The sequence below is a fragment of the Leuciscus leuciscus genome (assembly GCF_965113295.1).
Source record: "Leuciscus leuciscus genome assembly, chromosome: 1".
Classification (NCBI taxonomy): domain Eukaryota; kingdom Metazoa; phylum Chordata; class Actinopteri; order Cypriniformes; family Leuciscidae; genus Leuciscus; species Leuciscus leuciscus.
In genome coordinates, this window is record NC_138725.1 from 42,060,389 (window position 1) to 42,082,617 (window position 22,229).

The 22,229-nt window shown below is 36.3% G+C and overlaps 3 protein-coding genes across 4 annotated transcripts in view; all 3 read left to right on the forward strand.

Annotated features, from left to right (window-relative positions):
- Positions 1–2,576, forward strand: part of brd4 (bromodomain containing 4) — a 55,917-nt gene extending 53,341 nt beyond the window's left edge. For both annotated transcript variants that reach the window (XM_082137588.1, XM_082137587.1), the window contains one exon: positions 121–2,576. In XM_082137588.1, coding sequence (XP_081993714.1) covers positions 121–189 — 69 coding nt within the window. In that variant the 3' untranslated portion in view covers positions 190–2,576. The remainder of the gene's footprint in view (positions 1–120) is intronic.
- A 1,829-nt stretch (positions 2,577–4,405) lies between these two features.
- pet100 (PET100 cytochrome c oxidase chaperone) lies at positions 4,406–6,216 on the forward strand. The gene is made up of 4 exons (XM_082140395.1): positions 4,406–4,533; positions 4,774–4,860; positions 5,104–5,136; positions 5,797–6,216. The coding sequence occupies exons 1-4, from the start codon at positions 4,507–4,509 to the stop codon at positions 5,884–5,886; spliced, it is 237 nt and encodes a 78-aa protein (XP_081996521.1). The 5' UTR covers positions 4,406–4,506; the 3' UTR covers positions 5,887–6,216.
- A 2,879-nt stretch (positions 6,217–9,095) lies between these two features.
- Positions 9,096–21,957, forward strand: stxbp2 (syntaxin binding protein 2). Its single transcript, XM_082138786.1, has 19 exons — positions 9,096–9,191; positions 10,153–10,202; positions 10,307–10,388; positions 10,629–10,705; positions 10,820–10,895; positions 11,009–11,112; positions 11,842–11,996; positions 12,075–12,159; positions 14,517–14,647; positions 14,757–14,864; positions 14,940–14,997; positions 16,248–16,313; positions 16,422–16,502; positions 17,868–18,009; positions 18,103–18,209; positions 19,608–19,706; positions 19,789–19,877; positions 20,741–20,901; positions 21,152–21,957. Exons 1-19 carry the CDS (start codon positions 9,155–9,157, stop codon positions 21,223–21,225), a joined length of 1,782 nt encoding a protein of 593 aa, XP_081994912.1. The 5' UTR covers positions 9,096–9,154; the 3' UTR covers positions 21,226–21,957.
- Positions 21,958–22,229: the final 272 nt, after the last annotated feature.

Genomic DNA, 22,229 nt, shown 5'->3' on the forward strand with positions numbered 1-22,229 from the left:
TTTACAGTAACTCTTGAATCACTTTTCCATAAAAATGTGATTTATAATTTGAGATTCAAAATGTTATTTGATAAATTTGCCAATGTTTCATTTAGTTGTTTTTTTTCTCCACATCTACAGATGGCAGCTACTATTGACATGAATTTCCAAAGCGATTTGATGGCTATCTTTGAGGAGAACTTGTTCTGAAGTGCGAGAGGAAGAGATAAACTGCGAAAACAGAAGCTCATGGATTCCTCTAGAATGAACTCAAAAAAGCAGTAAGGGAAAAAGACCCCATCTGACCACAAGAAACACTGAAGAGGCTGAACTAGCGATGGATAAGCTGAGGCCCTGAGAGAGAGAGAGAGGGAGGGAGGCTGTAGCTCTCCTTTTGCCTTAGCAGAAAGAGGGACCCTCACACTGGGACGGCTCCGCCTCTCCGGCATTCCTCCTGGATTTGCCATTGTGACCATGGCGGGAAAGAGAGGACTTGTTGTGTGACTCTTTAATTCAGAATATGGGAGCAATGGACAATGCGATCGCCGGAGGAATATTTGAACGGCAACAATAACATGTACTGATTCTCTAGTTACGGCATCCATCGACTGCCAGACGTCTGTGGGGGAATAGAAAACGTCTTTGTTTCCTGTTTGATTTGGTTTCCTTCCCATCGTTTCGTTTTCGCTATATCCTCCCCCTCCTCCCCTTTTTCGCGAAAACACGCAGGCAAATGGCAGGATGGGATCTGGGGCACTTAGATGATCTTCTTCGGGAGAGGAAGTACAGCTCGCCTTACACCTCTGACAACACAAACAATATTCACCAGGGGCTGTGACAAATGACTAAACATGGTGTGTTTCACACTGTTATCATGTGCAGATTTTTCATTATGTAGGATCTACTGTAAAAAGGTATTTTCTTAATTACTGTTTTTGGTTGATTGGTTGGTTGTATTTTTGTTTATCTTCTCCTTTTTTTTTTTTTTCTTCTGTTTTTCTTTTTCTTCGTTGTTGTTTTTCTTTTTTAAAATATTTTTAACTCTCTTACCAACACCTTTACCCTCTGATGTCTATGCCAAACACCCATATCCTTTTATGCTGATAGCCGAGACCCGAAACGCTTCACTTAACATGTCTTTCTAAATATATAAATATATTTTCTTGTTCTCCCCACTCGTCATTAAAAGTTTTAGGTAGCCTTGTAGAAAATAAACCCTAATATATGCATTATTCTGAAAAGTGTTAATTGAGGACAGAATCATGGAAGATATACTTTCATTGCTCATGGTTTTCATGTTAGCCTGGTGGGGAGTCTCGCCACGGGCCGGAGCGTTGACCCATGCGGGGCGGTTTCTGAGTATCGTTTAGTTTTGAGTATAATTTAAAGAATACTATTTTAAGTGTATTATACATACAGAAGGAAAACATGTGACTCTGTGCAACTGGTGGAGCGTCACGCGAACACCAGGCCAACGCGACGGAGCTCTCAGCTGGTTACTGCATGACTCCTCCTTTTTCTTTTCACAGATCATTTTATTACAGCGGCACAGAGAGAACTCCGTATGCTGTGCTAGATATAATTGCAAAAAGTTTGAAAGAAAAAAAAAGTTACAAAAAAAATCAAACCGTTCTGATTTATCATTGTTCTTGTTCGATTATAGTGGATATGTGTTCTAATTCTGTTATTTGACTCGGCAAGGGGGGCGGGGGCGGGGCGGGGGGGCACAATTCGAGACCTTGGCAGGTCCTCTGAGTTTTCTCTTATAGTGTTTTCTCCAGTGCCTGTATTGTATTGCGATTCTAGTTGGCATATATTACGTTCTGGGAGGGCGAGGGAGGGGGCACGGTTGGACCAGGGAGGGGAAAATTGGGGATTTAGGTGCGAGAGCTTGTGTTTAAAAGACAAAAAAGGAACGTAAACATTTTATATTTTACCCATTTACAATATTCAGGTTTAAATCTAGTTTTAGCTGGACTTCTTAAGTATACACCGAACAACTAGTTTTCATTTTCTCGAAACTGCTAAGAGGACATGTCCCATCGTCATCGTGTGAGTGAGTGTGTGTGTGTGTGTGAGTGTGTGTCTGGATGTTTGGATGTGTACGTCATGTGGCTGGGGAGGGTGTTCTTACCCTGAGGTTTAAATCGCAACACTTCATTTAAACGATATTGCTTTGCAAACTTGTTTTTTTTCTTCTTCTTCCTCATGAAGTCCACTTATATAAATATCTATTTTTTTTTCTTTTTCTTTGGTTAATTTGGTCTGTACAAGTTAAAAGAAGAGCAACACTTCATTCCTTCAAGCCTTTAAATGTATTTTCTTTTCCATGGTAACAGTTGGACATTATGTGCCATAGTTTCGGATTCTCCGGAGAATGTGCTGACCTGCAGCTCAGCAGAGAGTTTGCTTTATTCAGGTATTTTGTTATTTTCTTTTTTTTTTTGTTCTTTTTTTTTTTTTTTTTTGGTTTGTTTAACATTTTCCTCGATTACTGTTTGGTATGTGCGTGGGCTATCGAGGTCAATGGTTCAATCTGTTATGATCATGAAATAAACTCATCTCTTTTATAGAAAATTAAAATTAAACAAAAATGAGTCTGTCTCCTTTTTTTATAATTCATCACAGTTCAGTTCTACACATTATGCTAATATGCTATGTTTTCAGTTGTTGCTACCTATCAGTTTTCACTCTTCAGCTGGAGTTGAGAAGTTGACTGTTTGAATGAAAATGGTGCAAAGAAACCTGTGCCTTCATATGCAACATTTGTTGTATTGCTCAGCATCTTATTAAAGCACACAAGAAAATGCTGCGTCATATTTCACCCTAAAATCAAGAGACATTTTGTGAGGAAAATAAGGGACATTAAAGGGATAGTTAATTTGGTGTCCAAAGTCGTCATTTCTTTACTGTTTTCAAATGGTTATTTAAAATATATATATATTTTAATAATTTGAGAACATGGATCACGATGTTACATATACATATTTTCTGTCTTATATTGGTGAAAATCATGATTTCTTGTTAGTCTAATTAGTCAAGTGTATTTTTTTCCATCATTTATCATTGTGTAATCAAAATATTATATTTAACTTTAATATTAACTTTTTGGGGGGGTAATATTTCATTTATTCTATTTATAAAAGCCCTAACTAGTAATTTTCCCAATTCTACAACATAAAATTGTTTAAAATAACATTTATCTTAGAAAAAAATGTGTCCATAAATCTTGTCAATTCTGTTACTGTACCATACTTTGCCTTTAAATTGGTGTAATTCTCTCCCACAACTATGTAAGATACAGGAAATTACGTCACTTGACCTCACTAATAAGGTCTGAAGCAGTGAAAGGTATGTTTTTAATATATTTTAATCTAAAAAGTTCTTACACCAACTGTCAAAACGGTTGCCACAATATCAAAAGGAAAACAGAATTTATCACTGATCACACAGTGGGTTTAAAAGTATTTAATCATGATTTCATTAGTGCCATGAGCTCTTTATGCTAGCAAGTGGAGTTTTTAACTAAAAAGATTAAAATTATCAATTCTGTTACTGTCAAACTCTGTTTCCAGGGTAACAATGTTGACAATATGTGACACAGTTGACACAATTCTATGAAGAAATCTGTTTTTATTTTTTTTAAGTAAAAAACAAAAAAGGAAGTAACTTGTGTTTGGCAAGCACTGAATTATTAAAATTGAATGTTTTCAATAAGATTACTGTAAATAATTTCTGTAAGTGAACAGTTTTTTTTAACGTTTTGAAATGCAAAATGTAACTCCAATTATAGAATCACTCAACTGTCCGGTTACCAACATTCTTCAAAATATCATCTTTTGTGTTCAACAGAATAAAGAAACTGGTACAGGTTTGGAACAGCATGGAAATGACAACATTTTCATTTTGAGTGAACTGTCCCTTTAAGATTTCAATACAGCAGATTTAATGTACTTTTCACCCTTTGATTTGGGCTGTAATATGATCCGGACATTTCTTGGCAGTTTCTGTGATTCACCCAAAACAATTTGAATTCTGTAATTTACTCACCCGTGTCTTTACAACATGAGAATACACTTGCTTTGCAAAAATAAATAAATAATTATATAAAATTAAAGTAGATGATGTCTGAAAAACGTGTCGTTCTCCCTAAAATTATCAACTTAGGCTATGTCCACATTAGAAAGTCATACAGCTTTGAAATAACATGAGGGTGAGTAAATGATGACAATTTTTAGACGAACTAACCATTTAATTGTCTTCAAATATCTTTAGATGTGGTTAAACAGAGGCGAATATTGGTCTTATAGTTTGATATCGTGTATCTGATGTAAAGTTACTGCATGCTTACATCATCATGTTGATGTACCAGCATCCGGTCAACGATTGCACGCTGTTTCATAAGCCTGCCTCTGGCTTACGTAAGAATGAAACTGTAGCTGTGACTGCGCGTGTTTAAAGCGGACTTTTATTTTGACATCTTAAAAACAGGAAGTGCCTGCATGCGTGACTGTCAAGCTGTAGGACATGGGGGTTAAAATAGAGGTTTTTAGGGTGAGTTTGATTACGTTTAGACTTGTTAGCACCCCGGTCTGTCTATATAAACATAGAGACACAAACTAAACCAACTTTGGGGAGATACATAATAAAATAAAATAAAACGTGCAGACGCTTTAAACGTCCCTCTTTGCTAAACACTGTATTGCTCCTTACTAGCTACCTGTCTATGTGAATAACCGATAGAAAAGTGAATGTATATATGAATATGCAGTGTTTCTTTATTTATTTACACAGATGATGGTGTATCTGTCGTTTCCAGTGGCGATGTTTTGGATATCAAACCAAGCCGAGTATTTTGAGGAATACATCGTGAAGCGAAAGGTTTATAATTGCCATAAAAATCTAAGTCAATTATTATAGTATTATTCATTTAATACGTAAATATTGTATAATACAATATCAGCATTTGTTTAAAGTTATGACGATACTTACATTTTTGGGGATCTCTCTTTGTTTTAAAATCATATTCTGGTTTCATTAGGGAGTTTCTCTTATGTGTGTTATTTAGCATTTCCTATATTCAGTTGCTGTTGTATGATCACAATATATTATCACATTTTTCAGAGGGAGATTTTCCCACCTGATGAGAAAATGCATGTAAGTATTTCCTCTTTAATTTGATGCACACAACAGATATTTGGGTAGATAATAGATATAATATATATATTTATACACACACACACACACACACACACACACACACACACACACACACACACACACACACACACACACACACATATACACACTGCCTGGCCAAAAAAAAAAGTTGCTGTTTGGATTTAAATAGGCAAATGCTTGAGAGTCTATGACTGGATCATTATTGCAGTGATTATTATGTTTCTTTCATGTTATATATTTGGCATCAGTTCATCTAACCCTAATTGATGAAGTGTGTAGCTTTTCGTTTCTTAAACAACCATGTAGGAAGACACATCACAACATTTATTTATATCAAGAGGTGCATACATTTTTGGTGAAGATCTTGTATTGACAATGCAAGAGTCCATCACTCTGGAAAGTCTCCTCCAGCACATCCCAAAGACTTTCAGTGAATTTAAGGTCTGGACTCAGAGGTGCCAAATTCATGTGTGAAAATTATTCTTCATGCTCCTCCCAACCATTCCAATCATATACTCTTAAGCATTTGCCTATATAAATCCAAACATGGCCGGGAAGTGAATATAATATATATGAGAAGCGAGATGCAATGCCACATGCTCTCTTTTACTTGTGCCGTTTCTCATTCTGGAACAGAGGCAAGAACTGGAGGATTTCAAACAGCGCATGAGAAACCGGAAAGAGCAGAAGATGTTGAAACAGATGGCCATGGAGTCTGAGGAATGACTATAAAACAACATCACATGCTATTGTGTCATATCACAACCTTGAGATCAAGCCTTCATGTGTGACATGGAAAACACTGTAATGCTTCTCTCAAAGTGTCAGACCACATAGTTACATCTTTATTGTTTCTGGACATAGATTAATAAACGGGTGGGAAAATGTATATATTTTTTGTAAATATATGTCTTTAAACAGTTACAATTGAGTGGTTGGACTTCAGTGTGTGTGTAACTACTTTCTTAGTGAATAAATAAGAACACTGCTTTTTGTTTTTGCTGTTGATTTTTGTTTTTTTTGTTTTTTGAAAATAAAAAAGAATTTCTTTTTTAATCTTGTCTGCTGTGTCATAATTCTTTATTAATTTTTAATTCTATTATATGTTTGGTCATAATATATTTTCATGTTGTAAAAGTATTATTTAAACTACATAACAGATGTTTGCTTAATGGAATAATTTAGGTTCAATGCAAGTTCATCTCAGTCGACAGCATTTGATTACCAAAGAAAAAATTATTCAGACTCGTGTTTTCCTTGTATGTTAAAAAAAAGCAAAAATTTGTTTTTTTTATTCTTACAATGGGAGTGAATAGATACAAAACTAATATGTGTATCAAATGATTTAGATCCATTCTTATTTTAAAACATGTATTTAAGATGTAAAACTGTTTAAAGAATAATTTTTACAGTCATTTTAGTGTTTTTGGCATTAATTCATTGTCATGCCAATGAAGTTGTAAAACTAGATATTACACAGAAACTGTTAGCAAGCGAGTTTGGTTCACACTAAAATCATAATACATATAGGCCCGGTTTCACAGACAGGGCTTAGATTAAGCCAGGGTTAGGCTTTAGTTCAGTTAGGACATTTAAGTAGCTTTTAAAAACGTGCCTTAGAATAAAACATTACTGGTGTTCACCTTGAGACAAAACAATGGCACGGACATATTTGAAGATATGCCAATGCAAGTTGCTTTCAGTTAAAACAGCTCAAACGTTAATTTTGGTCTGGGACTAGCTAAGCCTTGTCTGTGAAACCGGGGATAGTGTACTCTTTGTCGTGTTGCTTTAGTATTGAAACATTAAAATAGAGCATTATCTATTGAGATTTTTACCGCTAGGCTTCTGTTTCATGTAGGTTCTGGAAACACTGTGCAACGCTGCCTCCTGGAGGAATATAATTACATTGACAACAAATTAGACAACAAATATCTAAAGGTCAGTTGCTGTTCATTCAATTAGTTGTGATAAACGAGGTCTCGAATCTCTCGATGTTCTTTCCCCAAGGAGTAATGTCTCTCTCTCTGAGAAAGTACATCAAGCGCATTTTTTTTCTCTCTCTGACCATATCAGGTAGGCAACAAACATAGTTAGTAGCCAGTCTAACTAAACAACACGTTCCTGCACAACCATTATCAATAAATTATGAAAATAAATCAACCGATAAATAGTTTGAATAGTTTATAAACTGTTCAAAATTGCTCCCAAATTCCTTTTCACAAAGGCACAGATGTCAGACTTGTACCATTACAGTCCTATGTTGAGCAACATTACGTGCCTGATGTGCCGAACGGTCACAGAGAAAGAAAATGGTAAACTTCTGGGTCATGTTTTCTTGAATTTAAATCTTCTCATTGTGTTTTAGAGGCGGGCAGATCCACAAAATATGTAGCATTTATCATGGAGAAATTAGCCTCAAATTAGTCATCTGGATTAGAAAACAAAACTTGATTAATAAAGCAATAACATCCTCACTCACAATGCACTTTGGCTTTAAACTGCCAGTTACTTCAATTGTAAACAAACTATCAAGATTGAATACTAAGGACTTATGCAATCAGACAAATATTATTTTCCCAGCCAAAAATGAATATAAAGGCCATAAAACAATAATAAAAAAAATCCTGTATATCAGCCCATATTTGTGTGTTGGTGCTGGAGCAACAGGTAATGTTATGTCACACTAAATGCACATTGCACTAAATGCTGATTTTTTTCAGAGCTCATTGGCAAAATGAGGTGTATCCTGTTGGGCTAATTGGATTCTGCGTTGAGGAAAAAGTGGAATCGGTAATATAATTATTAAGGGACTAGCAAATGACACTGTTTGTACAAAACTTTTTTTGTGTTTTGGGGAAATCCTGTCAAACAGAGTTGTGCGCGAAAAGTAGCCTAACAGCGAACCTAAAGGCTATGCTTTCAGGTCGAGGCTGCAGAATTAGCAATTCCATGCTAGATGGTATGCTGCTAAATGAACATAGTGTCTCTGACTGTATGCCATTTTAAGCAATACAAGTGTAACAGAGGCCAGATAGTGAGAGCTGTGCAGGTAAACCTCACTCCCCTGATCTCAAGAGGCGCACTAGTGACTGACGCTACAGACTGCGGTCTTTAACGTCCTTGTTAGCGCACCGGCCTCCCATGCCATGTCGGAGATGAATCCCGCTTGGAGTGGGGCGAGTAGGGGTTACATTGGTGCCGTGACCCAGATGGGAGTGAGGTTTAGGGGGGTCAGTGTTACAGAGGCCAGATAGTAAGAGCTCTACAGATAAACTTCAGTCTCTAACCACCAGTCTCTAATCTCTAACCATTTTTCCTCCTATAATCTCCTCCATATCGCTTTAAAATATAGCATTCTGTGCAGAAATCAAAATGGGTTGATATGTTTTCTGGCCTGCGCCAACTCGCACATTAGACCTGCTTAGCTTCAGTCTGTATTCATAATAAAGGGGGCAGGACGCTTTAGACTCTAGAGAGCATTTGATTGGACAGAAAATCTGATGAGAAGCTGAAGTGCAGACTGAGTGATGTCATCAAAATCGTTGATCCATATTGATGGAAGTGAGAGACTGTAAGTTTTGAACGCTTATCTTCTAAATGTGAATTTTGTCATTGTTTTGGAGCACACTAGCTTATAGATAACAGTAAGGCTAACATATTCATAAAGTAAAAAAAAATTCAATTTTGATTTCATGAGGACTTTAAACGTAACTTTTCACAACACTGACTGTGTTTATGCAAGTAGCCCCAGTATAAAACGAGATGGAGCCTAATTTATGTTAATTTTGCCTAGTTTATGTTAATGTTGCTGTTGCTTTGAGTTTTTAATTCGTTTAAAAGAAACCATAGTTTCTATAAATATTGGTCAAGTCATCGTAATCTTCGAGGACTTTTATTTTGAATTGTATCTTCCGGTTGTTCTCGTCCATCAGGGTGTGGAAGAGTCTGACTTCACAGCCCTGCTGGAGTCTGTCAACAGGGAAGTGGCAAGATGGCCCCGAGTGGACTAAAAGCGCTCGCAAACGAGAGTAAGTTTGATTTAATCTCACAATACGGCCTTTAAAACATCTACTGACATTATATATAATAATTAAGTGCTTAAATATTCATATATTGCCCTGTCATGTGATATGTAATCATAGCAACAGGTGTACAGTGAGCGCTCAATACGTCATGGACCAAACTTCCGTATGAAGCTTCTCAAGTTTTTACAGAAACTTGAACATTCATTTAGTACAAATTCAGGAAAGTTTAATGACTTAACCCAACACGTTTACTCCTCAGAAATGTAATTTATGTTAATGGAGGGGATAATAGACTTGTTTGTACTGCACGATTTAGAAAGTATTGTGGTCTTGTGATCAACATCACGCCGGACATTATAAAAACACACTGCAGGAAATGTAAATTTTTCATGTAACTCTTGAGAAAATGCACAAAACCCTACACAGTATTAATATATTACTATTGCATTTCACCAGAGTTATGTTTTATTTACATTTATCTTACGTCATGTTTCCTTCTTGCCAAATTTGACAAAATAACACTTACTATATTTGGATAAGAATCAAGTCTGCATTTTTTGCAGGCTCCTGTATGAAATAATAAACACATTCCTGAATGTATTTATATATTTACTCACTTACACAAAATAAACTTGTATTAACCAGGCAGGTAATTTAATTAAGAACCAAATCATAAAGGGATAGTTAACCCAAAAATGACATTTCTGTTTTTAATAACTCCCCCTCACGTCGTTCCGAACCCGTAAGATCTTCGCTCATCTTTGGATCACAAATTAAGGACCGTCAGTTATTTATTTCTTATTTCTGGTAGTCCAGAAAGACATTTAACCTGCTTCAGCAAACGAAAGCTTATCATCATAATACGCATCATCATCATTGTAAATGCCATAAATATCCTGATTTTCCATATATCTCTCCTGTATTAAACTCTATACATGATATACATGATTGTATTTGTCTGTAGAGATCCTCAGTGGCGTCATCAAGAGTGTGAAGAAAGATGGAGAATGGAAGGTAATAATATTAGTATAATATTAGTACAGTAGACTGAAGTTATGTAGTTGTTAATCTGTTTGCAAATGACTTTGACTCTGTGTATCTTTGTTGTGTTTATTTAGGTTCTCATCGTGGATCACATCAGTATGCGGATTCTGTCCTCTTGCTGTAAGATGTCTGACATCATGGCGGAGGGCGTTACAAGTGAGTATATCTCATTTTTTTATTCTTTTCTTTCACAAATCAGTTCACTGTTTCACTATGAAACACTTTCCATTTTAAAGTCACCAGTGTCAGATACTAAAGTGTGAATGATGATTTTTTTTATTAGCATGTTTTTATTTTATAATGTGTCTGTTACACTTCACTGGTTATCCTATGAACCACTCGGTGCAATCTTGACCTAAGAACACAAGATGTGAGCTTTCCTGTTTTTCTTCACAGTTGTAGAGGACATTAACAAGCGGAGGGAGCCAATCCCCAGTCTGGAGGCCATTTACCTCATCTCCCCTGTGCCAAAGGTGAGCCATCTTTACTAGCACACATCGTACAGTTGAAGTGTTAATATGTTGCCTAGTGTTGTTAACACTCATGGTCTTAAGCATGTTGAAATGATCTCATATTTGTTTTTCCAGTCAATTCAATCTCTAATCGGTGATTTTCAAAGAGACAGCCTTACATACAAAGCAGCACACATCTTCTTTACAGACAGTAAGGCTATTCATTTCACTATTAGCTTTGCTTCAGCTCGAATACAGTCTATTTTGGTTGCCTACTCTTGTGTGATCTGGATTTGTGTATTAATTGAATTGTAAATTGTACAGCTTGTCCTGATGGGCTTTTTTCTGAGATCGGGAGGTCGAAGGTTGCCAAGGTCATCAAAACCCTGAAGGAAATCAATGTGGCTTTCATACCGTACGAGTCTCAGGTGCGTGTCAGAATAACAAGCACATACACTAACACTACCATACAAAAAATCATTCTAATATGCTGATTATCAGTGTTGAAAACTGCTTAATAGATTTGTGGAAATGTGATGCAATTTTTTCATTATTCTTTGATTAATAGACATATGGCATTTATTTGAAATATAAATTTTGTAACATTATAAATGTCTTAACTGTCACTTACACACTATGTAACTATTTTTTCGCTCATACATCATCAATCCTTCTTCCAAAGCATGTTTTGTCTTACCCTGATTCACTATGGTTGGCCTGTTATAGGTGTTTATATTTTAGACCTGGCGGGAAGGTTTTTGTGGGAAATTGTGTTCATCCGCACAGCCGAAGCACAACCAAAACAATGTTTGGTAACACTTTACTTTAAGGTGACGCAGTTACACGTTACTACATGTACTTACTATAGTAATAACAGTAAATTATGCATAATTACAAGTAACTAACCTTAACTGTAACTCCACAGTAAGAACATGTAGTTAATACTTAGAGTAAGTACAATGCAACTACGTCACCTTAAAATAAAGTGTTTTTACGCAGAATACATGCAGTTTTGTTTTTTAACCGCTAGAGGGCCAAACGTGACATGGTGTGTCTCTTATGCATCCTTGCTAATAAATAAAAGGATTAATTTCTTGTTTTAAAAAAATAAGTAAAATTCTTACTGAGCCCAAACTTTTGAATGGTTTTTGTTGCAGGTGTTTTCTCTGGACAACCCTAGTTCCTTCCACACTTTCTACAGCCCAACTCAGACGAATCTAGATGACAGGACCAGGATGATGGAGGCCATGGCCGAGCAGATCGCCACACTCTGTGACACACTGAAGGAATACCCTTCCATCCGCTACCGCCAGTACGTGTCAAGACTTTGTTTCCTGGTATAACATGATTTGTTTGAAGTGTAAGTGTAAACCAACTTTGTTTCTCTAAGGGGCCCAAAGGAGAATTTCACCCTGGCTGAGATGGTGATGGACCGTCTGAATGCACATAAAGCAGACAATCCCAGTATGGGAGAGGTGAGATGTTGGCATATATATATATATATATATATATATATATTATAAACGCCTTCTAATATGTTGTCACACAAATACTTTCTTCCGTTTCGTCAATTCAAAGTGACACTTCCTGATTGTTGTATCATTTCTTACTCTGCTTTCTGGACTATTTTCTCTTCTCTCTGTTTTTTTTCTTCCTGTTCTCCAATGCCAGCTGGTATTTTCTCGAGGTTCAGGTGGGTGTCAATGCAAGTCTTGCTTTTGCTATCTCCTTGTGTTCTGTTACATCTGTGTTCTTTACTTCTAACTGTAAAAAAAAAACCTCATCTGTTTTCTCTCTGATCCTGCATTTCATTTGATGAAATTTCACATTATTATTAAATTCAATTCCAGTCACCAGGGCTTGTTCCAAAGCAGCTTTACAGACAATAGAAAAATAAAGTAGAGAAAAGGTGAATGAAAATTGTCCCTTAAGTTAAAATCCTCCAGTGAACAAGCCAAAGGTGAACTCCCTAGGATGTTGTTTAAATAGATGAGGAAGGAACCAAGACTCCCCTGGCTGACAACACCAGATATTGCGTAAACTGAAACATTTCCAATTTGTTACTGAACAGATTTTTTTAGGTATTGCAACATACTCCCCCGGTTTCACAGACAAGGCTGAAGATAGTCCCAGACTAAAATACATGTTTGAGCTGTTTTAACTGAAAGAAACTTGCACTGATATATATTAAAAATGTCAAGATTGCCATTGTTTTGTCTCAAGATGAACACCAGTTGTTGTTTTTCTAAGGCATGTTTCTTAAATAATATTTTATAATAATACTACTAATAATAATATTATAATTTTTAAGGCATGTATATTACTTGCATATCCTAATTGAACTAAGGCCTAATCCTGGCTTAATCTAAGCTCTGTTTGTGAAACCAGGCCTGTGTGTTTTAAATAGCAATTTAACAATTTAAACTTATCGGCCAACCTTTTTCGATGTAAAAATGCTGTTGATAAATATACAAGGAATAAACAACTAAATAATAATTTTGTTACATGATTTTAACACATTTCTAATAAAAATTTAACACATTTGAATGAAATCCAACAATATCTGTTTCATGGTGGATAAGTTTATTTTGGAGCCTGATTATACACTACCATTCAAAAGTTTGGGGTCAGTAAGATTTATTATTAGTATTTTTTTTTATTTAAAGAAAGAAATTGATAGTTTTATTCCTCAAGGATTTATTAAATTAATCAAAATTGACAGTAAATACATCTATAATGAATGTTATAGAAGATTTCTGTTTCCAATAACTGCTGTTGTTTTGAACTTAATAATAATCAAAGAATCCTTAAAACTATCACGGTTTCCACAGAAATAATGAGCAGCTCAACTGTTTTCAAAATTGATAATAATAATAAATGTTTCTTGAGCATCAAATCATTATTTTAGAATGATTTCTGAAGGGTCATGTGACACTGAAGACTGGAGGTTTTCAGTTTTGACATCACAGGAATAAATTACATTTTAGAATGTATTCAAATAGAAAACAGTTATTTTACATTGTAATAATATTACTTTTGATCAATAATGCAGCCTGGGTGAGCATTAGAGACTCCTTTCAAAAACGTAAAAAAATATATATTTAGAAGTATTTGTGAAAGAAATTGATAGCTCTAAATATTCTAAAAGTGACAGACAAGCAAGTATTAAAGGCACAATATGTAATATTTTTGGATTAAAATATCCAAAAACCACTAGAACAATGTTATATATTTTGTTGATTTGTGTACTTGCATTATCCCAAATGTTTCTAACACCAAAGTCGCTTTAATACATTATGTGTTTTATTAGACAGGTGAGCAACTGTTTTGATACATTCATCGACAGAAAACTAATCATTGTTATACAGCTCAACACAGTTAGTCTTTATTTTTTAAATCTCGTTTTCTTGATATACTGCGAGTACCATGTTTTACCATACCTAACATCGATCTAGCTCACTGCAGTGTGTAACAAGTGTTTCATATAGTAGCGAACACACAGAGTAGCATTATAACATAACTTTCAACACAATCAAATGTATCTAAACTGTTACCCCACATATATGACCGGAAGAAGTGGAAGAGGTCATCTGCGGCATAATAATTGCTCCACTGCTCTCGAGCCGAAATCACGGCGTCATCGAGCTACGCTTTTGCTTTGAATAGGCGACCTCTAGCGACAAAAAATTAGTGTGCCTTTAAGCAGATGTCTGATTAAGGCTGACCTTGGACCCTGTCTAATATACTGATACACAACCCTGGTTTGGATGTTCTTTAAATGCTCACTGTAAGGAACTGCAGTTTAACAGCCTTTGTGTTGTTTGACTGACAGGGCACAGATAAAGCTCGCTCCCAGCTGCTTATAGTGGACCGTGGATATGATCCCATCTCTCCAATCCTGCATGAGCTCACCTTTCAGGCCATGGCTTACGATCTGCTGGACATCGAGCAAGACATTTACAAGTGTGTGATTTGTCTACCGGTTCCCATTATAACTTTTGAGCAGTTAATATGACCAGCGATGTATGAAATGATTACTGTTAGTCAGTGAACTGTGGCATGTTGCTGGCAGGTATCAGACGGCAGGGATCGGCGAGCCTCGAGAGAAGGAAGTGTTGCTGGACGAGGACGACGAGTTGTGGGTGCAGCTGCGGCACATGCACATAGCAGACGTCACCAAGTAAGAGCAGATCAACCATTACCTTTCCTGCTTGTCTGATGGGCTTTTGTACTCACACCTTCTGCTTTGTTTCAGGAAAGTGACGGAGCTGCTGCGCACCTTCTGTGAGAGCAAGAGGATGAACACAGACAAGGTAAACACACATTCTTTGTCCACTAGTGATGACGTCACACCGCACTTGATCCAACGTGTTAGTGTTATCTAGAAGCTCAGATGTATTTGCATTGACAATTAAACTTCTTATGATGGTTTATGGTTTAAAGTAATAAAATATGGCAACACTTCACACAATAAGGTTCTGTTAGTAAATGCATTATGAATAACACAATGACTAACACTTATTACAGATCTTGGTTAGAAATATTTTTTGTTATGCAGGTTGAAAGTCTCATCATTTCCTGAAAGCAATCACTATGTTAAGCGGTCTATGTTAAGCAACCTGACTCTCTGTGGTGTTTTTAATATGCTTAAAGACAAATCATGTGCAAATTCATCAGTCAACACCATTGCTGAGTATTTTCTCCTTAAAACAGCAGTGAAAAAAGACAGTCTCAAAAACCCGGTTTGATCCCGCCCCTGTTTCCTACCATCACAAACACGTAACTTTTCTCCACTGACTTTCTATGATGTTCAAAGTGTTTCTAAGGATGCAGATTTTTAAAGACGGCTGTCAGACTCTGAGATGGTGAACAGGAACATGGTTTGTGTAACATTAGCAACACATTATTAGCTGTTTGATAACATAGTCAAGCAAAAGGCTAATCATATCAATTACCGTTATGTGTCTGACATTGTAGAGAGCGATACATAAAACACATTATCATTCTGATACATCGACTTGAGTACGAGCCTGTATCATTTACTCTTCCTCCTCTTCTGAATCAGTTTCTGGTTCAAATATATATGGCTGAATTAAACCAGTATTTCCACTTGCCATTGTGCAGCATTTACTACAGTATAGTTGAGCGAGCTGATCAGGTAATCTGAGCTGGTGTGAGTGAGTGGAGGCGTGGGCGAATTTGCATATTCATGAGACTGCGTATACTAAATGAAGCAAGGGTGTAGAGTTACATTCAGCTATTTTACGTCATGTAGGAATTCTTTTTTGGGGAAAAAACATTTAAATATGTCATTTTGTTGATGAATCTTTAAGGGATACAATTATTGACTACAGGGGGACTTTAATATTTGAAATAAACGACAAGTGTGCATTCAATACAATTAATCGCACTTCTTCTTCACGAGGGTGGTTAACAAACCACATTTTCTAAATAGCAAAAAAAATTGAAATCTTGATGAAAAAGAACAAACAATTGACTTTTAACAAACGCTCTCTTTTGTACCTGATTCATGCTAAAGTGTCATTGATACGTCTTCCCTCAGGCCAACATCAAAGATCTGTCTCAGATGCTGAAGAAGATGCCACAGTACCAGAAAGAACTAAGCCTGGTACGACTTCTCTCTCACAAAACACAGCTTCCTTTTTCCCCCTGACGCTTGTATATATAGTCACGACTCAGGACGACTTTAACTTGTTGTTGTTTGTGATGTCGACAGTACTCCACTCATCTGAACCTCGCTGATGCCTGCATGAAGAAGTTCAAGAACACATTAGACAAGCTCTGTGTGGTGGAGCAGGTCAGTGCTGTCTGCTTTTGTCCTCAGACCAGATTCCATCACTGTATTTAGCAGTGTTATTTCATTTTATGAGTTTAATATCTAATGTTAGTGAAATGTTTTGTGTAGTATATTTTGTGAGGCTACATTTAACCATATGTCCTGATGAAATGCACAGTTTTTATTGTTTATGTTTATGGGTTGATTTCAGAGGGTCTGTTACTATCTTTCACTACTATTTCTAAGCTTCTTATTGTCAATTTATGCAACAGCTTGTGAGCTGAACTTTGATCTGTTTCAATAAAATAATGTACAGGAAGTCATCTCCCTGTTTTATGTATAGCAGATGGGCGATTTTTCCTAAGTGCACCGTTCTGTGCGTGGAGGTATTATAAGCAGCTGGTTAATGTCTGGACATGACTGCAGCATATGCCGTTCTTTATGTGCCGTCACGTGTTTATATCACTTGGTGCCTTCTGATGGATAATCTCAACTTCCTCTTGTTTTGATGGACTCACAACTTATATCATTTTATGTAATTGTTATGTACATATCTACCTCAACATCTGGGGGTGAAGTTCTGGATATTTTAGCAGAATTTTTTCTATAAATAAATAAATAACTACATAAATTAAGCACAAAAATGACAAACAACATTTTTTCTCACAAGTGTGTTTTATCGCGCCTGTAAAATATTAAATGCATAATCTCGCTTCCTTGTTTTCTTTAAATTAACACCGTGAACATCTTATTCTGCTGATTTATTACTAAAAAGCATTGGAAATAGTTAGTTTCTGATTCATTTGTATGATTTTTATGATTCAAAGATGTTTAAATGAGTTTAACAAACAAATGGGGCCATCAAAACATTCAATATTTTCACTTTAAATGCGCTTCCATTGTTTTCAGAAGTAATGCAACAAACTGTAAACATAATTCTAAAAAACATAAAACTACTATTCAAAAGTTTAGGGTGAGTAAGATTTTTTTTGGAAGAAAGTCAATTTTATTCAGCAAGGATGCGTTACATTGATCAAAAGTGACAGTTAAGACACTTACAATGTAAAAAAAAAATTCTGATTCAAATAAATGTTGTTCCTTTGAAAAAGCAGCACAACTGTTTTCAACATTGATAATAATAAGAAATGTTTATGATCATGTTAGAATGATTTCTGAAGGATCATGTGACTGAAGACTGGAGTAATGATGCTGAAATTTCAGCTTTGCATTACAGGAATAAATTACATTTGAAAATATACTCAAATAAAAAAAGCTTATCTTAAATTGTAAAAATATTTCACATTTATCATTCAATGTCTGTAAAAAAATGTATTTACATTTCAGTCTTTCCTGTTCTCAGAAGTGGTTTTGTGTTTCCCTCCTCAGGACTTGGCCATGGGTTCAGATGCTGAGGGGGAACCGCTCAAAGATGCTATGAAGAGTATCGTCCCCGTTCTGCTCAACACCGAGATCGAACCCTACGACAAAATCCGCATCATACTGCTTTACATTTTCCATAAGAAGAAGGGTATGAACACTCACATTTGCGTATAACTTTATTGAAAGCTGCCAGCTTAAGCTCTGAATGAATTAAGCAGAAGTGACTCATCCTTACACACAGGCATTGGTGAAGAGAACCTCACAAAACTCATCCAGCACGCAAACGTGCAGAAGGACAGTAACATCATCACCAACCTGCAGCTCCTGGGCTGCCCCATCATCGCTGGGGTAAGATGAGATGCTCTAATGTCTGAAAACAGGCCCATGTGCAATCTGTTGTGCTGAATTTATGAGGAAATCTGCAGAATGGATTAACTATGATAAAATGTTTAAAACGGAGTCAGACACTGATAGAAATCATCACGCTGTAGAAATGGCTGTTAAGAGGCAGTCACCTTGTTAGATTTGTCTACTTTTAATGTGCACTAACTTGACCAGCCAGAAAGAGTAAGATTTAGGATACCATTGCTTCTTTGAAATGTTATTGTAACTAATACTTTTGTTAAGAAACTTGTACTTTTATTCAGTAAGGATGAGAATCACGATTTTTTTTTGTTTCAAATAGAGATCACGATTCTCCCATGATTCCGAACAGACAACTAAACAAAATAACATGTCATTTACTAGAAGTTCTCAAGTCAAGTCACAATTTATTTCTATAGCACATTTAAAAGTTGCACCAAAGTGCTGTGCAATAAAACATTGAGCATATAAAACCATAAAACCATATAAAAGAAACCATACAGCATACAAAATATAAACAATTGAAACAAAATACAAAAAAACTAAAACTTTAATCAAAAGTCAAAAGTTCTGACAGAATGTTAATTGCTGTAGTCTATTTTAAAAATGTTTAATTAATTTTAAAAATTTAAAAAAAGAATGATTTGAATGAATGATTCAATTACTCACTCGTAAACACTTGTTCATTATTGGGTGAATCAGAATTTTTGAAAGAATCTCTTGATTGAATGATTCATTGACAAATACATTTTAAACAGTCACTTGTCGCCACCTACTGTTGTAATGATGGAATTGATACAATCGTTATTTTGAAATGGCTCTCTATGACTCAGCTGCAGCGCTGACGCAAATTTGAATGTTCCGGTGTGGTTTTGTCGAAGGTTTAATAGACACTGGTGAATCATTGAGGAATAAGAACTTGGATTTTTGAATCGAGATCGCCATCTTATAACGATTAATCGTGCAACTCAAAAAAAAAAAAAAAACTGAAAAATGCTTCACGGTTTCCATTAAAATGTCAAGCGGCACAACTGTATTCAACATTAATAACAACAAAAAATGTTTCTGAAGCATCAAATCATCATATTAGAATGATTTCTGAAGGATCATGTGACACTGAAGACTGGAGTAATGCTGAAAATTCAGCTTTGATCACAGGAATAAGTTACATTTCAAAATATTCAAATAGAAAACAGTTATTTTAAATAATAATATTTCACAATTATCATTCATGTCTGTAAAATGATGATGTTTCATTAATTTAAATTTCAGTCTTTCCTTGTTCAGGAACATAGGAGCTGTACTGATTTTCTTCATAGGAAACAGCTGCTGAAGATCAGTATGATAACACATTACCAAACTGTTCTCTGTCATGTCTTTTAGGGCACTAATTCTGGTAAGAATCTGCCCGACAGGAAAGAACGCACAGAATCCACATATCAGCTCTCCCGGTGGACGCCCATCCTGAAAGATGTGATGGAGGTCAGGAAACGCTGTGTCCGTAAGATTTTTATAATCGTATAAGAATGTAATGATTCTTATTTAAATTCGGCTTGCTCTGCAGAACATCATTGATGACAAGTGTGACAGGAAGCTGTGGCCGTTCCTGTCTGATCCCGCCCCCATCACCACCACCACATCAACTACAGTCAGGTACCAGCGCTTCTCACAGCCAATAGATAAGTTGCACACTTGCGGTGCGGGTCAGGAATCAATAGGCACGGGCTGGTCCAATACCCAAGACTAGCTCGGTACCCACTGATAGTCAACTGCTTTCAAACGGTCCCGTGCTTATTTGTGTTCACGCTCTGCAGTGAACTGAAGTGATTGACAGTTTCAGCCATTAAGGGAGTGCTCTTTGCTCGCTTTATGTATATAATCTATTTGCAATTTTAATAAAAGTTTTATCTTTCATGCTGCTAAGAGGATCAACAGCCATGTATACTGCAGTTTCAGGAGAGATAACCGCATTTTAATGCAGAGTGAATCCGCTGAAATGTCCCTGATATTATATGACAGTAAAGGCTCATATTTGCCTAAATGTTCTTTTCATTTATAGAGACCTCTGAGTGTCTGTATAGCCATAAGGTGGGATTTGAAAAAAACTGCATAATTATGCACATTTGTTCAATAAAATCCTGTATTGACAGATTGTTCATGTGTTGTAGGCAAAAGTTTTGTATTGTTCATTCATACCATGTTGGCCTGCGTGTCTATTTTACGGAATTAAATTAGTGCTGCTGTAAATTAGCTTGGCTGGTTAAACAACATGGGTATGCGATCAATAAAAAATGTTAATCAATCAGTCATTTAAACGAGTAATCGTGACAGGCCTATCTTGTAACGAATGTCACTTCAGTTCTACTGTCTGAGTGTGAGACAAAACAACATAATGCAAGCACTGTAAAAGGTTTTGCCACGAACTCAAATCCTTCATGCTGATATTGCGAGACATCTATGTCCTCGACTTCAAATATCGTCCTGTGGTCTGACATTTCTCTTGAACCCTACTCCAGTAGCGCACGGTTTGGACACTGGCACAAGAACAAGGCTGCCACGGAGTACCGCAGCGGCCCTCGCCTCATCATCTTTGTGATTGGCGGCGTGACCCATTCTGAGATGCGCTGTGCTTATGAAGTGACCCGGGCCACCGAGGGCAAGTGGGAGGTTCTGATTGGTAAGAAGAGATGACTTCTGCATATGACAGAGGTCTTCAACCCTCCTCCTGGAGACCCACTGTCCTGCAAAGTTTATATCCAACACCAATTGTCATGTGATCCGGAAGAGTCTGATTCGCTGGTTCGAGTGTGTTTGATGAGGGTTGGAGCTAAACTCTCTGAGACAGTGGGTCTCCAAGAGCAGAGTTGAAGATAGCATTAATTGTCTTCAGTGTTGTTTAAAATGTCTAATATGGTTTTCTTCTGCAGGATCATCTCACATTGTCACTCCAACCAGCTTTCTGAATGACCTGAAGGATTTGGACAAGCCTGCAGCCGTTTAGCAGTACATCCCTGAAGAGATTCATCCCACTGAACTCCTGTGAAACCTGATACTCTGAAGTTAGGATTCTCTCAAATGGCCAGTGAAAAGACCTTTAGATCCAGCTTACTGATTGTTTGCTTTTAAAGTAGTCATTTTAATTACCCAAGCTAAACTGGTGGTATATGTTTGTGTATATATATTCATGCTGTTGATGACTGATGCTTAATTTAAAAGAAAAATGATATATATATGAGATGATGATATATGTGAAATTGTTTGAGAACCTGTTGCCCAGAGGCTTAAAAATGTGCAGATATATGGATTAAATCTTGCCTTTCACCCTTTGAACATCAGTCGTATCAAGTTCTGATATGATTTGAAGACTTCTTTGGACCAAATGATCACACTGGATTCTGAGACATGCTGTACCACCTGCCTTTACTTACTCTCATACTGCTACTGTAAAGCTGCACAATGTAGAAAAAAAGGAATTTGCAAGATAAGCCTGCTTATGATACAGTTGTCCATTTCTGATTTCCAGTCAGGTTTTGTGATATGTTCTGCCCCCGTGTTGGTGAAGGCATGAAATGTTTTATCTCAGTATAGGTGTCTTTTTGTTTTTCATGCTCTGAACTTGTGCACTTTTTTCTTTTACTGTTACGTTATCACATATCGGTGGATGCGGTTCACTGGCTCTTAGTGTCTGTTGTCGATTTGTTAACTATTCTAAATAAATTTTGCTTATACCTCATTCCGGAAAGAGATGCTTGAGCGGTGTTGGGGGTAACGCATTACAAGTAACTCAAATAGATTACATTTTTCAACTAACAAGTGATGCATTACTTTTAAATTTACAACAAAATATCGCAGTTACTTTTTCAAAAAAGTTACACAAGTTACTTTGTTTTCCCATTTATTGACTGACAGCTCTCCTGTCCCTATGTTGAGAGAAATCAGGAGTAGTGCAGAGGTGTTGTGTGCGCTGTGTGTGAACATGTTGATTCTTATAGATCTAGACTAATG

Excerpts from the sequence above, each read along its gene's own strand:
- pet100 (XM_082140395.1), top strand. The coding sequence starts at position 4,507 with ATGGGGGTTAAAATAGAGGTTTTTAGG. Across the intron at positions 4,534-4,773 it reads TTAAAATAGAGGTTTTTAGG|ATGATGGTGTATCTGTCGTT; the intron begins GTGAGTTTGATT and ends TTATTTACACAG. Across the intron at positions 4,861-5,103 it reads AATACATCGTGAAGCGAAAG|AGGGAGATTTTCCCACCTGA; the intron begins GTTTATAATTGC and ends CACATTTTTCAG.
- stxbp2 (XM_082138786.1), top strand. The coding sequence starts at position 9,155 with ATGGCCCCGAGTGGACTAAAAGCGCTCGCAAACGAGA. Across the intron at positions 16,314-16,421 it reads ACCAGAAAGAACTAAGCCTG|TACTCCACTCATCTGAACCT; the intron begins GTACGACTTCTC and ends TGATGTCGACAG. Across the intron at positions 18,210-19,607 it reads GCTGCCCCATCATCGCTGGG|GGCACTAATTCTGGTAAGAA; the intron begins GTAAGATGAGAT and ends CATGTCTTTTAG.